At 45.8% G+C, this 14,006-nt stretch overlaps 1 protein-coding gene across 1 annotated transcript; it reads left to right on the top strand.

Annotated features, from left to right (window-relative positions):
* Nucleotides 1-11,277: 11,277 nt before the first annotated feature.
* LOC4346008 (protein CUP-SHAPED COTYLEDON 3) lies at nucleotides 11,278-13,674 on the top strand. Its single transcript, XM_015793342.3, has 2 exons — nucleotides 11,278-11,974; nucleotides 12,826-13,674. Exons 1-2 carry the CDS (start codon nucleotides 11,453-11,455, stop codon nucleotides 13,345-13,347), a joined length of 1,044 nt encoding a protein of 347 aa, XP_015648828.1. The 5' UTR covers nucleotides 11,278-11,452; the 3' UTR covers nucleotides 13,348-13,674.
* The last annotated feature ends 332 nt before the right edge of the window (nucleotides 13,675-14,006 follow it).

Raw genomic sequence — 14,006 nt, 5'->3', positions numbered from 1 at the left:
AAACCAGATGCCGCGGGTCCCTTAATTATATAAAACCGGTCATAATAGATCTCTTGGTGGTTTTGATCCCAGTTTAGTTCTACGTGGCTGCTGAGTTAGCGTGGGACCCACGTAGACCCCACATGTCTGGATGCCACGTGAACACCTTTCTCTTTCCCCTCCTCTCCCTTCTCTCTCACCCTTCTCTCATTCTCTGCACACTTGCAGGAGGCCGGTGGGGCAAGGCACCACATCATTGCAGCCGGCAAGCCACCGTCCGACCACCGCCACCTCGCCGCCGCCGTTGACCCCCACCACCTCCACGAATCTCCCGGCGAACGGGTGGTACTCCACAAGCGCCTTCCCCAGCGCCTCCCTCACCACCCTCGCCGGCTCGCCACCGCCGCCGCCGGCCTCGAACACGTGCAGCGACCGCACCAGGTGGCGCAGCCCCGCCACTCGGTCGATCACCGACAGCGGCAGCGTCTCCGCCGGCGTCGGCGACGACGGCGCCACCAGGCACCAGCGACCTGCTCGTCCTCGTCACCGTGAATCCCATATATACTAATTCAGCTAGCAGCTAGCTGCTGTGATAATCTCGCTTAGCTTAGCTAGCTTAGTTCTTATATGTGAATTGAATGTGTGTGTGGAGATGCAAGAGCCAGCCAATGCCATGTGTATATATAGGCTAGCTAGCTCGAGCTATATATCTTTAGTTAATTAAGCTAAGCTATGCTCGTCCTCGCCAATGTTGGCTTCCTCCATTGAACAACAGGATCAATGCTGAGCCTGAGAACCTCGCTTCTGGGTGTTCAACACTTCAACATGATAACTAATCGGTTTGCTTGCAGCGGTGGCGGTCCCGCCTCGCCCACCGGCCTCCTCACGTGCACCCGCCTCCCCGCCGCCGACGCCGCCGCGGCGCCAGAGGACAGGTCCGCGCCAGCGGTGGCGAACTGGGCGGAGACGGCGCGGCCGTCGCGGCCCACTTCGCGGAGCAAGCGGCGGCCGGCGGCGTGGGACCGTGCCCCACCGACCTCCTCCCCTCCCGTCGCTAGCCTGTGCAAGTGTGCAGAGAAGTGTGAGAGAGAAGAGGGGAAAGAGAAAGGTGTTGGTGGCATCCTGACATGTGGGGTCCACGTGGGTCCCACGCTGACTCAGCAGACACGTAGGACTAAACCGGGATCAAAACAACCGAGGGACCTATTGTGACCAGTTTTGTATAGATAAGGGACTCGTAGTATATGGTTTTGCGGTTTGAGGACGTTTTTATATCCCGATGACAAGTTAAGGGACCTTCCGTGTACTTTTTTCAATAAAGGGCTTTGTGCTGTCTAGAAGAATCGAAAATAGGGCAGGGCCGGTTACTGTTTGGGCTTCACATTTTAGTGTCCAAGCCCATTATCATCAGAATGCCCACAACAGAGATTCTGCAACATTATAGTGTGGTCAGCCAAATTAAATCTCATGGAAAAGGGATAGCTTCAGAATTCCCATCAGGTAAAGAATCTGAAGTGCATATATATATTATTAGTCCTTTTGATATTTACTACGTTAACCTTAGCTTCAGAATGTTATGTATCACTGCATATTTTCCTTTGTATAGCCACTCTTCCTACAATGTACTTTTAGATAAAGGAATATATCAATTCCATCCTCTGCATAAGCCATGCACTCAACTATTCATTATTACAAGTATTCCCATGAAATAGCAGTCACAAATTTCAAGCTCTGGGACCGCGTTTTCCCTAGCTCTCATCTAAATTCCATTACTAGGACTACTTCTGATCACGTTCCTCTGGTCATTACCGCGGCCACTCGAGTTCCTCGGCCTTCGGTCTTTCGGTTTGAAAACTCCAATCTTCTAGACAATCAATTTCTTCCCACAGCGCTTGCAAGTTGGTCTGCAGACCAAATTTCAACGGACGGGGCTGCAAACTTAGCTGGGAAACTCAAACAAGCCAGATCACAGATCAAGAACTGGACTAAAAATAGAACTTCCTGCAGATTTCTCGACAATGATTGCAAGTTCGTGATTGATTTGTTTGATTTCCTTGAGGAACTAAGAGAGCTCTCAGCTCCTGAACGTCTGCTGCGGCAAATGGTCCAAGACAAATTCACTCAGTACAAACTCATGCAAGCATCGTATTGGAAGCAAAGGGGGAAGGTAAAGAAAATTAGATTGGGTATTGACAACACGCATTTCTTCAAGGCTCATGCTACTCAGAACCATCGAAGAACTTTTATTCGCTCTATCAAATTAACAGACATGGAAGTCTCTGAACACTCTGATAAGGCCACCACCATGTTCAGTTATTACAATAGCATCTTGGGTGCGTCCACTGAGACTTCATGGTCTTTTGACCTGCATACTATTTACCATGGATGTGCAATGGCGAATGCTGATGAATTAGTTCAACCTTTCTCTGAACAAGAGATCTTCCAGGCTATCAAACATATGGATAAGAACAGTGCCCCTGGTCCTGATGGATTTGGACCAGGTTTCTTCCAAGCAGCGTGGGCAATGATCAAACCAGATATTCTTCATCTATTACAGAGCTTTTATGACGAAACTGCGGACATGGAAAGAATAAACAGGGCATTCATCGTTCTTATCCCAAAACCGGGCAAAACAAATACTCCTGACGGTTACCGGCCAATCTCCCTCCAAAATTGCTCTGTTAAAATAATAGCCAAAGTCATGGCGAATAGAATGCAAAGGCAACTCCCACCCCTCATCGACTTGGATCAGTCAGGTTTCCTTAAGAGGGAGAAGCATCTCGGAGAACTTCATTTATGCAAGTGAGCTTCTGCAATGTTGTTTCAAACGAAAATGCGCAGCTGCAGTCATAAAGTTGGATTTCACGAAAGCTTTTGATTCAGTTGCATGGGATAGCTTGGACAGAATCCTTCAAGCTCGCGGATTCCCATTCCTCTGGAGATCTTGGACGAATAGACTGCTACAAACTTCTAAGTCAGCAATTATGATCAATGGCGTTCCTGGGAACTGGATCAACTGCAAAAGAGGAGTTCGACAGGGTGACCCAATGTCGCCATATCTGTTCATCCTTGTCGCTGATGTGCTACAGAAACTCATCCGACATTCGGGCGAAATTAAACATCCTATATATCCGGATCAACCTTGTGCAACCCTCCAATATGCGGACGACACAATCATCATCTGCAGAGCGACTGAGCAAGATTTGGCGGCGCTTAAAACCTGTCTAAATCACTTTGCAGCAGCCACCGGTTTGCATATCAACTTCTCTAAAAGCACCCTCGTCACGATGCATGTGCCGGATGAGGTAACAACCGCCCTTGCCAACATCCTACAATGCAAGACTGGTAGTTTCCCCCTCTCCTACCTCGGACTACCTCTCTCTCATAGCAAACTCCACATTGCTGATCTCTGGACTCCGGCCCATGATAGCTAAAGCTGATTTCTACCTCTCCTCTTGGCAAGCCAAACTCCTCAACTATTCAGAGAGAATTGTGCTTATCAACGCGGTTCTTGATAGCCTCCCGGTCTATGCAATGTCGGCGCTTCTGCTTCCCAAAGGAACAATTGAAGCTTTTGATAAAAAACGGAGGGCTTTCCTTTGGTCTGGAGATGATTCTTGTAGTGGCTCTAGCTGCCTTGTTGCTTGGGATAAAGTGTGCACTGCCAGAGAAGTGGGAGGTCTAGGGATTAAAAACATGCATGATCAAAACTGTGCCTTGCTTGTAAAAAGACTTCATCATCTTCATTCGACAGACTCCTCTTGGGGACGGTGGATCTGGCAAGAACATTCTGGCTCTGCTCTCTTTTGTGACAATCAATTGGGTCCCCACTGGGACTCCCTATCCACTCTCCTACCGATTCTCCAGCGCCTAACGCGCGTTCAAGTTGGGGATGGCACACGCACTTCGTTCTGGCATGACTGTTGGTATGGTTCGAGTACTTTCAAAGATCGATTTGCTCCCCTGTTCTCTCATGCTCTCAACAGGGAAGCAACAGTTGCGGTGTTCCTCTCGAAGCCAATTGAAGATCAGTTCGCCCCCAGGCTGTCATCCACTGCTGAAACTCAATTAGCGAGATTGAGAGAGATGCTACAAAACTTCTACCTCAGTAACTCTACTGATCTATGTCCGTCGCGTGATGCTCCCGGGATCCTTCGCACAAAGTTTATCTATTCTTCTACTCATATGGGCCTACCTCTGTGCAAGAACTGGCGCTTCATCTGGGACAATCGAGCTCCGCCGAGAGTACAATTCTTCGCCTGGCTTCTAGCTAAGGATCGGCTCCCTACCAAGGCTAATCTGCACAAGAAGAACATTGTTCCAACAGCCGGGTGCATCGTCTGCAACTGTGCTGACGAAACTGCAACTCATCTCTTTCTCCAATGCCAATTCGCTCAGGAATTCTGGAGAGCCTTGCGTACATCTGTTGTTTCGAATGTTCAAGATCTTGCTGACCTCGTTGCTCCCTGCCACTTGCCTGTCAAGCACTTCCAAGTTTTTTTCTTACTTTGTTTCTGGGGACTTTGGAACCATAGACACGACGTTGTTTTCCGGGGGCTCCCTAACTCCCGGACAAGGTTAGTGGCTAAATGTATTGAGGACGCTACTTTGTGGGCTGAGCACCTCAGTAGAGAAGATAGGCCGGTTGTGACCAACTGGAAAAGTCTTCTTTCTTCTTCTATTCGCTATGACTAATGCTGTAATGCTTCTGGTTGTACCCCTTCTTCCTTTTTTTTTCAATATATTTCAGGTGGGAGATCTCTCCCCCTGGTGATTAATTCAAAAAAAAAACAAATTTCAAGCTTGAAATAAAATATAGTAGTACACTCTTCCTACAATGTACAATGTGTTGGGCCCAGAGAAGCTGAACTTTTCATCTTCTAGAAGCGCCTGCAGTGCAGAACAAATGGTGTGGAACAAATGGCAATTAGCAGGAAACTAAAAAGAGAGGAAAAAGAAGATGAATGCATGTTTTGCCTGATGAATGCATGCATGCAAGCAGAAACTTGCAGTCTCTGAAACCTGCAGAGAGCCAAGCAGCTGGACAACCACCAGGTCTCCCTCGATCTCCTCCCCTTGCACATCCAGCATCCATCCATCCTACCTGGCCGCCATGGCCGGGCACCACCAAGCTCTCGATCTGCATCTGCTGCTGTCGCCGATTCCAAAGCCTCTGCTTGCGACGACGTTGCCCTTTAAATGCGCCAGAACGTGAGTGCAGGTGCAAAGCAAATAAAGCTACTAGTAGCTCTGCAGCATGCAGCATCTGGCTGTTCTTCGCTTGTTGCCTCTCGTGTGCATTGATTGAGCTGTTCGCCCATCCTTTGCAGTTTGCAGGCTGCACTAGCTGTTCCAATTCGCTCGCAATTCCATGCAGCAATCTGGGAGAAATATAATACTATTATTAACTGTTTATTATGGAAGGTAAAATCTTGGACGCAATAGCATCAATAATATTACTACTGAAGCTAAGAGAATCGATCTTTTGGAAGTTCAGAATAGTCGTCAAGATTCTTAATTCCGAAGATACGTCGATCCATCTCTTTGTATTTCTATTGAGTTCCGATAGATCTCACGATCGATGGCAATAGTGTCGAGAGTAGTACGTGTGCGTGCATGGAGAAAAGAAAGATTGAAGCTTCAATTCGTGACATTTGTCAGATGGCCATCGATCGAGATTCGAGAGGAGCAAATATATCGATCGTCGGTGACTTGTTTCAGATGGACTGCGTTGGGCGGCCGGGGCCAGGCGCCCGTGCAGCGTACTCCCAGTCCCACGTACCACGACGAATGGGACACAACTGTAGCTTCAGTTTCATCGATGCATATAATAATAGCACACACCTGAATTTTTTTTTCCTTGCCGTCCTATAGCTAGAGAGAGAGAGAGAGAGAGTACAGAACACCACACAGACATCGGTTTTGTTGGTGCCGGTTTTACTTAAAACCAACACCTATAAAATGTTTTTTAATGAGTTTTTTGGCAGAATAAAAATAGAATAAAAGTATTATTGGTGCTGATTCTAAATCTGACAACAACGACTATTCTTATTAGTTATGTTATATTGGTGCCGGTTTAGAAAACCGACATATATAAGAGGTTTGGAACCGGTACCAGCTATGTACAACTCATTTACAACTAGAGACATGTAACCACATATCAATCAAAACAAAGCATGTCCATATATATGCACCGCAACCGTTTACGGCCGTTGATCAAATTCAATCGTACGTAAGTCTAGTACTGGATGGGACACATTCTATTACTATGAATCTGGACAGATAGTTTATTCATACTAGTGTTTATATTAGGATGTATCCTATCCAGTATTAGCTAGGCTTTTATACTTTGCGACAGATAGTTAAGTAATACTCCCTCCGTCTTAAAATATAACAACTTTTAGCTATGAATCTAGACATCTGTGTATCTAGATTTATAACTAAAAATTACTATATTTTAGAACGGAAGTAGTAGCATGCATAGCAATTTTCATGAAAATTTGGATGCGAAATGGACAGAGGTATGGTACGCATGCGTGGCATGGGCGCAGGTGAGAAGAAAGCTGCTGCTGCTGCTCATCCGGTAGAGTAGATTGGACGATCGCGTGTGGATGCGCACGAGCGCCACCCCCCCCCCCCCCCCCCGGCCCGACTCGTCACCTCCGTCCCGCCGCTCTCGCACGTGGCCGTGCCTCCCTCCCTCTCTCTCTCTCTCTCTCTCTCTCTCTGAGATTCTGATTTCTGAAGCTGTCTGCCATGGCCGGCTAGCACCAGCAGCTTCGGCTTCGGCTTCACCCTGGGCTAGCTTTGGCTCCTGCGCCCCATTAATGAAGCCCTGCGCTGCGCACCTCGTCGCGCGCGGCCGCGCGGGCGCAACAAACTCGATCGTTGTCTCGCCGCGCTGCGCTGCGCTGCGCGGCCGTGGATCAGGATCGAAATGTGTATAGGAGGAGTGTGAGAATGTACAGTGGCATGCAACAGTGCTGCCAGCCAGATTTTCACTGCACCTACGTACGCGCGTTTGCCTTTGCTCACCCATCTGTGATCTGTCCCACGGATTTCTTCGTGTTCTATACTGTAGTAGTACAAACGTTGCCCGTTAACTGTCAAACGGTGTCAAGACTACTTAGGTGGTGTTTGGATCCAGAACTAAACTTTAGTCCGTGCCACATCGGATGTTTGGCACTAATTTGGAGTATTGAACATAGGCTACTTACAAAACTAATTACATAAATGAGAGCTAATTCGCGAGATAAATTTTTTAAACATAATTAATCTATAATTAGATAATGTTTACTGTAGCATCATATAGCCTAATCATGTATTAATTAAGCTCAATAGATTCTTCTCGCGAATTAGTCCAGGGTTATAGAATGGGTTTTGTCATTAGTTTACGTTTAATAGTTCTAATTAGTGTCAAACATCCGATGTGACATGGACTATAAAACTAGTTTTAGTCACGTCCAAACACCCCATTAGTTACTTGTATCCCAATTCTTCTCATTTCGCTTTCTTTGTGTTAGGGCTTCCATAGTATGACGTGATAATATACCTTAGATAGAATATCACGTCATATTTAGCATGATATTTTAGGTTGGTTTATTTAGGGTGTCACGTCATATTGTGGATGCCTTAACACGAAGAGAGCGGGACGAGAAGAATTGGGATACAAGTAACGAAGAAAGCGGAACGAATCTGGATAGAATATCATGTCATATTTTAGGTTGATTTATTTTGAAATGTACCGAGTATATTCCAATCAAGAGTATCAAATTAAACACAAATCAAAGAGGTTGTTTTGATTAGCATGGAGTAGTAGATGGCCAGTCATTAAACCAGAAGCTGAGTTTTCCCCCTTTTTTTTTTATCTCAACAAAAGCCGAGTTTCCTCGTAGGGGAGCAGTAGATATAGCTGATGAGTTTGTGATCAAGCATTCATATGGCAATCATTGGTGCAGCCTAAGCAAATTAATTATTTACCCTAGCTAGGAGGAGGATACCATTTGTTTTTCTCAACAAACCCTAGCCCTAATCGATGTGCGTTGTCGCCGTTATCTTATCGGGATTATCGTTTCCATCGATGGATAGCTGGAGTAGCAGTAGCTTGGATCGATGGAGCCAAAGAATTGTGATCACATCGACCTGATCGATCACCTTTTCTTCTCTCCCTCCTTTTCACCCAACCTTTTCTCCTTCTCTCCCTCCTCGGGGACGCCACCTTTGCAGTAGACTGCCACTAGCTAGTATAGCAGTTGATGCTCACATCCTATTTACCGTTGTGTTACACATGCATATATTGTTGATACTACTGCAACTTTTGAACCGAATGAAACTTGTTTTAAAGTACTCATTCTGTTATAAAATAAATCAAATTATATATATAAATCTAGACATATTTGTTTGTATAGTATCCATTCGATCAATTGCTAATATAGTTACGTCACCTCTCTCATCTCTTGCCTTCACATATACCCATCCGCATAGGCCACACCAGAAGAAATCGACCATCCCCATCCCCATCCCAGCACATGGTGGCTGGTTTTCCCGTCCCCTTGTAACGGGTGTTGGGCACCTGATATGTCCCCACGCCCGATAGTATCCACAAGCTAATAACAAGAAAACAACACCAGCAAACCATTAGTAAGACAATTAGCCAAACTCAAGTGTATGATCACAACAAACACATCATATCCATAATTAACCATCGGGAACAACAATTAGTATGAAGAAACAACAATATACATAGCGCTACTTGGATGTGGCGACGGTGGCACATCCCTAGCCCATTGGCTTTGCTTGGAGATGACGATGGCAGCATGGTGTAGGTGCTCAAGTTGAAGCGGTAGGCGTTGGTCATCAAACTAGGACGGCGAGGAGGAAGGGTAGTGGTGCGGATTTGGCTGTCAACAAGGTTAAAAACGATAACCGTCAAGTGGATTGGAGGCTGCCCGCCATCAAGGGGCCTCAAAGAGGTGATGGTCGTCGATCTTCACATTGTGTCGATTCGCTGTCACCTGGCGATGGCGTGTTGTCAACACCTAGATTTCTCCCCTTGAAGGACTGTAAAATGGTGCAAATATCATGTTACTTCATTGCTTCCTCAATTTCCACTCTACACTCGACATTGGTATTGGCTTCTCCCCGCTCTGGGCTCCAGCCTTTGGTTCATGGCCATGGTAACAGATGGGTTGTCCGCATCCACCTACTCTCCTACCACCTCGACGAAACTGACATGCGAGGCGAGGGAACTATGGTGGGTGTAGTTCTTGTTGGGCTAGAGTAACAAGTTGATCAACAAGCATTTCTTATTTAATTTACCTCTTTATTATTTTCTCATCTCAATCGATTTAATTTAGTATCTTCAAAAGCCATTGTATTTTAGGACCGAGGCATGGGTAGTAGAAATGACAACCCTGCAAGGGCAATTGTGGCAAGTTAAGGTAGCTGATCAAAGTGGAAAAACAAGTACTGGGGCTCTGGGGTCCAGGTACGACGACGAGTGAATTTCACTGCCCAACTCGTGCAAACTCCATTCCAAACCCCAATGCTGCCATTGCAGGCCCTGCTACCTTCCTCTGGTAGTCAAAATAAATGCACAACCAAACAAGTGCACAAAGACACACACTCCCTCACTAGGGTCCTGTTTGGGGGAGCTTGTTCCAGCTGCAGCTTTTCTCAAAAACTACTTCTGCTAAAAGCTGCCTAAACAGTCCACAGCTTCTGAGAATCTGTAGTTACAGATTCTGAAAAATGAACTAAGAAGCCAGAAGCTAGAGAAGCTGGGTTTTAGAGCTTTTTCAGATTCTCAGAAGCTGGCTATCAAACAGCTGCTTCTCATAATCTAAAGCTCCCCAAACAGGCCTAGATCTCTCTTATTTCTTCCACAGTAGTACTACTGTTCGTTTCTGCTTGGAGTAAGAACAAATAAACTTTCTATTCTTCATATAAAAAACACAGTAAAAACTTAACCCTATGTGTGTTTTTTTGCTAGGGTTGATTGATCGCTGGGATTGACAATGGTAGATGCACGAGAGTACTAAAAGAATTGCATGTGGTGATAAAAGAAAAACGGACGTCGTACTTACACGCACGCACTGTGCAAGTGTTTGATTGTTTATGCAGCTGTGTCGGGACATTGCTGACAATCGCACGAAGCCACGAAGTGCTGCATTTGAGAAAAGCAGGAACCAGCCGGCAATCGAGCATGCATGCATGCAGGGAAAAAATGGTTTCTGGTAGCTCGATCTGTTCCAAAATCCTTCTTCTGCATAATTTCTCTGAAAACACTATCTACATTCCAATGTATACTTAACTAGATAGTGGGGGAAAAACCAACTTAATTAATTGATGTGTACATGTTCTTGTGTGTATATATACTGTATAGTGCTTTTTTTTTTCCTTGCAGTCTGCAAGCTTTAGCTGGGGCTTTACATGCATCAGCTTGTGAATAGTAGCAGTGCACTGTACTGTGCACATCTTTGCAAGCTTGAATTCAGGTTCTCCTTAAGCTCCATCAGGTTTCCGGCCTCTTTCGGGCCATTCAAGTTTCAAGGTGACATCTTGCCTGTCACCATCCTTTAATCTCACCATTTTCAGGTTCTTTTTTTTCTGATATACAAATTTTATCTTGATTTTCGTTAGCATGTTCTTTAAACTATTAAATGATATATTTTGTACAAAAAATATCATATACTGGTAAATCTATTTTTGAGTTTGTAATAATTAAAACTATCAATATTTTTTTCATACCCTAATAACTTTATCTTTATCTTCCGGGCCTGTTTAGTTTCCAAGCAAAATTTTTCGCGTTGTCACATCGAATGCGTGGACACATGGAGTATTAAATGTAGAAAAAAAACCAATTACACAGTTCACCAGGAAGTTGCGAAACGAATCTTTAAAGTCTAATTACGCCATGATTTGACAATGTGGTGCTACAGTAAACATTTGCTAATGACGGATTAATTATGTTTAATAAATTCATCTCGCAATTTCCTAACGGAATTTATAATTTATTTTGTTATTAGATTATATTTAATACTTTAAATATGTGTCCGTATATCCGATGTGATATGTAGGTGAAATTTTTTTTTGTCAACTAAACGGGCCCTCAGTAGAAACGTACAAAGAGAGAAAGATACAGTAGACAGAGGGATAGCCGGATAGGTTGAAAAAGAAAGAAAGAGTGTGTGTACTGTTGCACTGTGTACCGTGTAGTTGCTTGGCCGGCCTAAACACGAGAGGCCTTTTCTACGGTTTCAGTGCTCCGCTATATAGACCGCCATTGGCTTCTTCCTCAACACCACACCACACCATAGCCAAGAACACATCACTTCCATTAGCTCAGCTTCTCACCAGCTAGGTTTAATCGCTTCATCGATCTTAGCTTGCATCTTGCAGTGCAGAGATCGAGTGAGCTAGGGTTCTTGATCAGTGATTGTGTGACAGTGTGAGAGGGACATCAGATTCAGAGATGCATCATCACTCGGCCACCATGGGGGACGCGCTGTGGGAGATGCTGGGGGAGGAGATGGCGGCGGCGGCGGCGGCGGCCGGCGAGCACGGGCTGCCGCCGGGGTTCAGGTTCCACCCCACCGACGAGGAGCTCGTCACCTTCTACCTCGCCGCCAAGGTGTTCAACGGCGCGTGCTGCGGCGGCGTGGACATCGCGGAGGTGGACCTGAACCGGTGCGAGCCGTGGGAGCTGCCGGAGGCGGCGAGGATGGGGGAGAAGGAGTGGTACTTCTTCAGCCTCCGCGACCGCAAGTACCCGACGGGGCTGCGCACCAACCGCGCCACCGGCGCCGGCTACTGGAAGGCCACCGGCAAGGACAGGGAGGTGGTCGCCGCCGCCGCCGCCGGCGGCGCGCTCATCGGCATGAAGAAGACGCTCGTCTTCTACAAGGGCCGCGCCCCGCGCGGCGAGAAGACCAAGTGGGTCCTCCACGAGTACCGCCTCGACGGCGACTTCGCCGCCGCTCGCCGCTCCACCAAGGTAACACCCACCTGCATTGCCATTGTCATTGCCATTGCATCTTTGTCTTTCTGAAAAAAAAAATCAGTTTCATGTCACTGTTCTGAACTTCTGAAGAAGATAGCTGCTGCAACTAGTTCTTCAGAGTTCAGAGTAGATATTGGTGATTTGGTGCATTCAATGTAGCATGCATGCATGCGTGCAAGAACACATAAGATGACATATGCATGCACAGATTGATGCTGTGGTATGCTACTACTATGCTCTATGCACTTTTGTGCATTCAATGGTGTAAAATACTGTAATGTGTGCTGCTTGCTATACATTGGTACATCCTGCAGTGGTGGTAGTACAGTCTCAGCAGTGTGTGTGGAGTACTAGACTACTAGTAGGAGTAGTAGTTTATTTCTGCTCAAAATCTCCTTTGCACTGACACAAGATCCAAGCTAGTGTGATTCCCTCCCTCCTGTGTTTTGTTCCCTTCAGGGTGGCTGTACTTTACATATCTCCAACCATTGACATACCTCGTCTCCAATCTTTCTTGTGCAGATCGTAAAAAATGTGTCAAATAGATAAACTATTCGTTGCAGCATTGCATCAATATACAGCTAGTAATCCATGCCTCATGCTGATGCATGCTATGCACATCTATAGGGCCAAAAGAAAAGGAAGAAGAAACAAAGAAAGAAATCTCTGCAGAAGTTCAGAGCTAAATATATAAATATATATCTTAATATACTCTATGCTATATTTCTGTCCAACAAGATCACAATCCGTAGAAATGAATACTATTAATTTGATCTTATGAACACTTCATCATAAACTGAACTGACATGTAGACATTGGTTGTTTTTGATACTACTATCATGCAGGAGGAATGGGTGATCTGCAGGATCTTTCACAAGGTAGGAGATCAGTACAGCAAGCTGATGATGATGAAGAGCCCAGCCAGCTACTACCTCCCAGTGAGCCACCACCACCCCAGCAGCATCTTCCATGACCTTCCTCCGGTCCCATTCCCAAACCCTAGCCTCGTCCCCTTCCACCATGATCTCCCCACAAGCTTCCATCCTCCATTGCTGCAGCACAGCCATGCGAACAGCAAGAACAGCAGCAGCAACAATGGCGGCTTCGTCTTCCCCAATGAGCCAAACACCACAAACAGCAGCGATAACCACATTTCTTGCAATGGCGCCATGGCTGCTGCTGCTGCTGCTGCTTTTCCTTCCTTCAGCTGTGCTAGTACTGTCACTGGCAAGGGGGGCCCACCGGCGCAGCTCGGAGTCAACGCCGGTCAACAGGAGCCACCGCCACCTACCTGGATGGACGCTTACCTGCAGCACAGTGGATTCATTTATGAGATGGGCCCACCTGCAGTGCCCAGGGGCGCATGATCTGGGCCGTTGGTTTCTTTAGGGCTACGATCTGGATATCCTTTAGTTTGCAAGTGTGGTATTTAGACAAGCACTTGTTTAGCTGCTTTGAAATTACTAGTGGTTGTTAATTAATTAGTCATCATTTGGTTATTTTCATGCACTCAGGTGTGTACCTAGCTTGCATGCATGAGCTGCAAGCATTGGTGCACTGGGTTGAGTATTACTACTAGTAACTACTTGCTTAATTACTACTAGTATTACTTTGTCTGTGAATCCATGCGTGCATGTATTCACATGCAATGTAATGGCTACATATATAATCAGCTAGTCTGTTTTGTTAGATGTTATGATAAGTGAACAATGGATTATATTCAGTTCTAAATTCCCAATGCTATGATGTTTTTGTTACGTGCTACTAGCATGCATCATTCATCTCATGATCAAATTAAAACTACTGGTTTGTACTACTAGCAGTATTGCAGTAGTAGTGAGGATTTTTCTCACTGTCATGCGATCTGATGAAGAGAGCATATATGCACACATAACGCATCTAGCTGCATGCATGAATGGATATATGAATTACACTAGAGTAGAGACACATGTGCATGTCGTAGCTAGTACTCCTAGCTTGAAAAGCCTGAAGAGTAAACATGAACTAAAGAAGGAAACAAGCTTTT

This window comes from Oryza sativa, chromosome 8, assembly GCF_034140825.1.
Source record: "Oryza sativa Japonica Group chromosome 8, ASM3414082v1".
Lineage (NCBI taxonomy): Eukaryota > Viridiplantae > Streptophyta > Magnoliopsida > Poales > Poaceae > Oryza > Oryza sativa.
This window is presented reverse-complemented; position numbering and strand designations above follow the sequence as displayed.

What these genes read in the sequence shown, in the direction of transcription:
- LOC4346008 (XM_015793342.3), top strand. Translation starts at nt 11,453, where the DNA reads ATGCATCATCACTCGGCCACCATGGGGGACGCGCTGTGGGAGATGCTG. An exon ending in CCGCTCGCCGCTCCACCAAG is followed by an intron (nt 11,975 to 12,825) that starts GTAACACCCACC and finishes ACTATCATGCAG; the next exon opens with GAGGAATGGGTGATCTGCAG.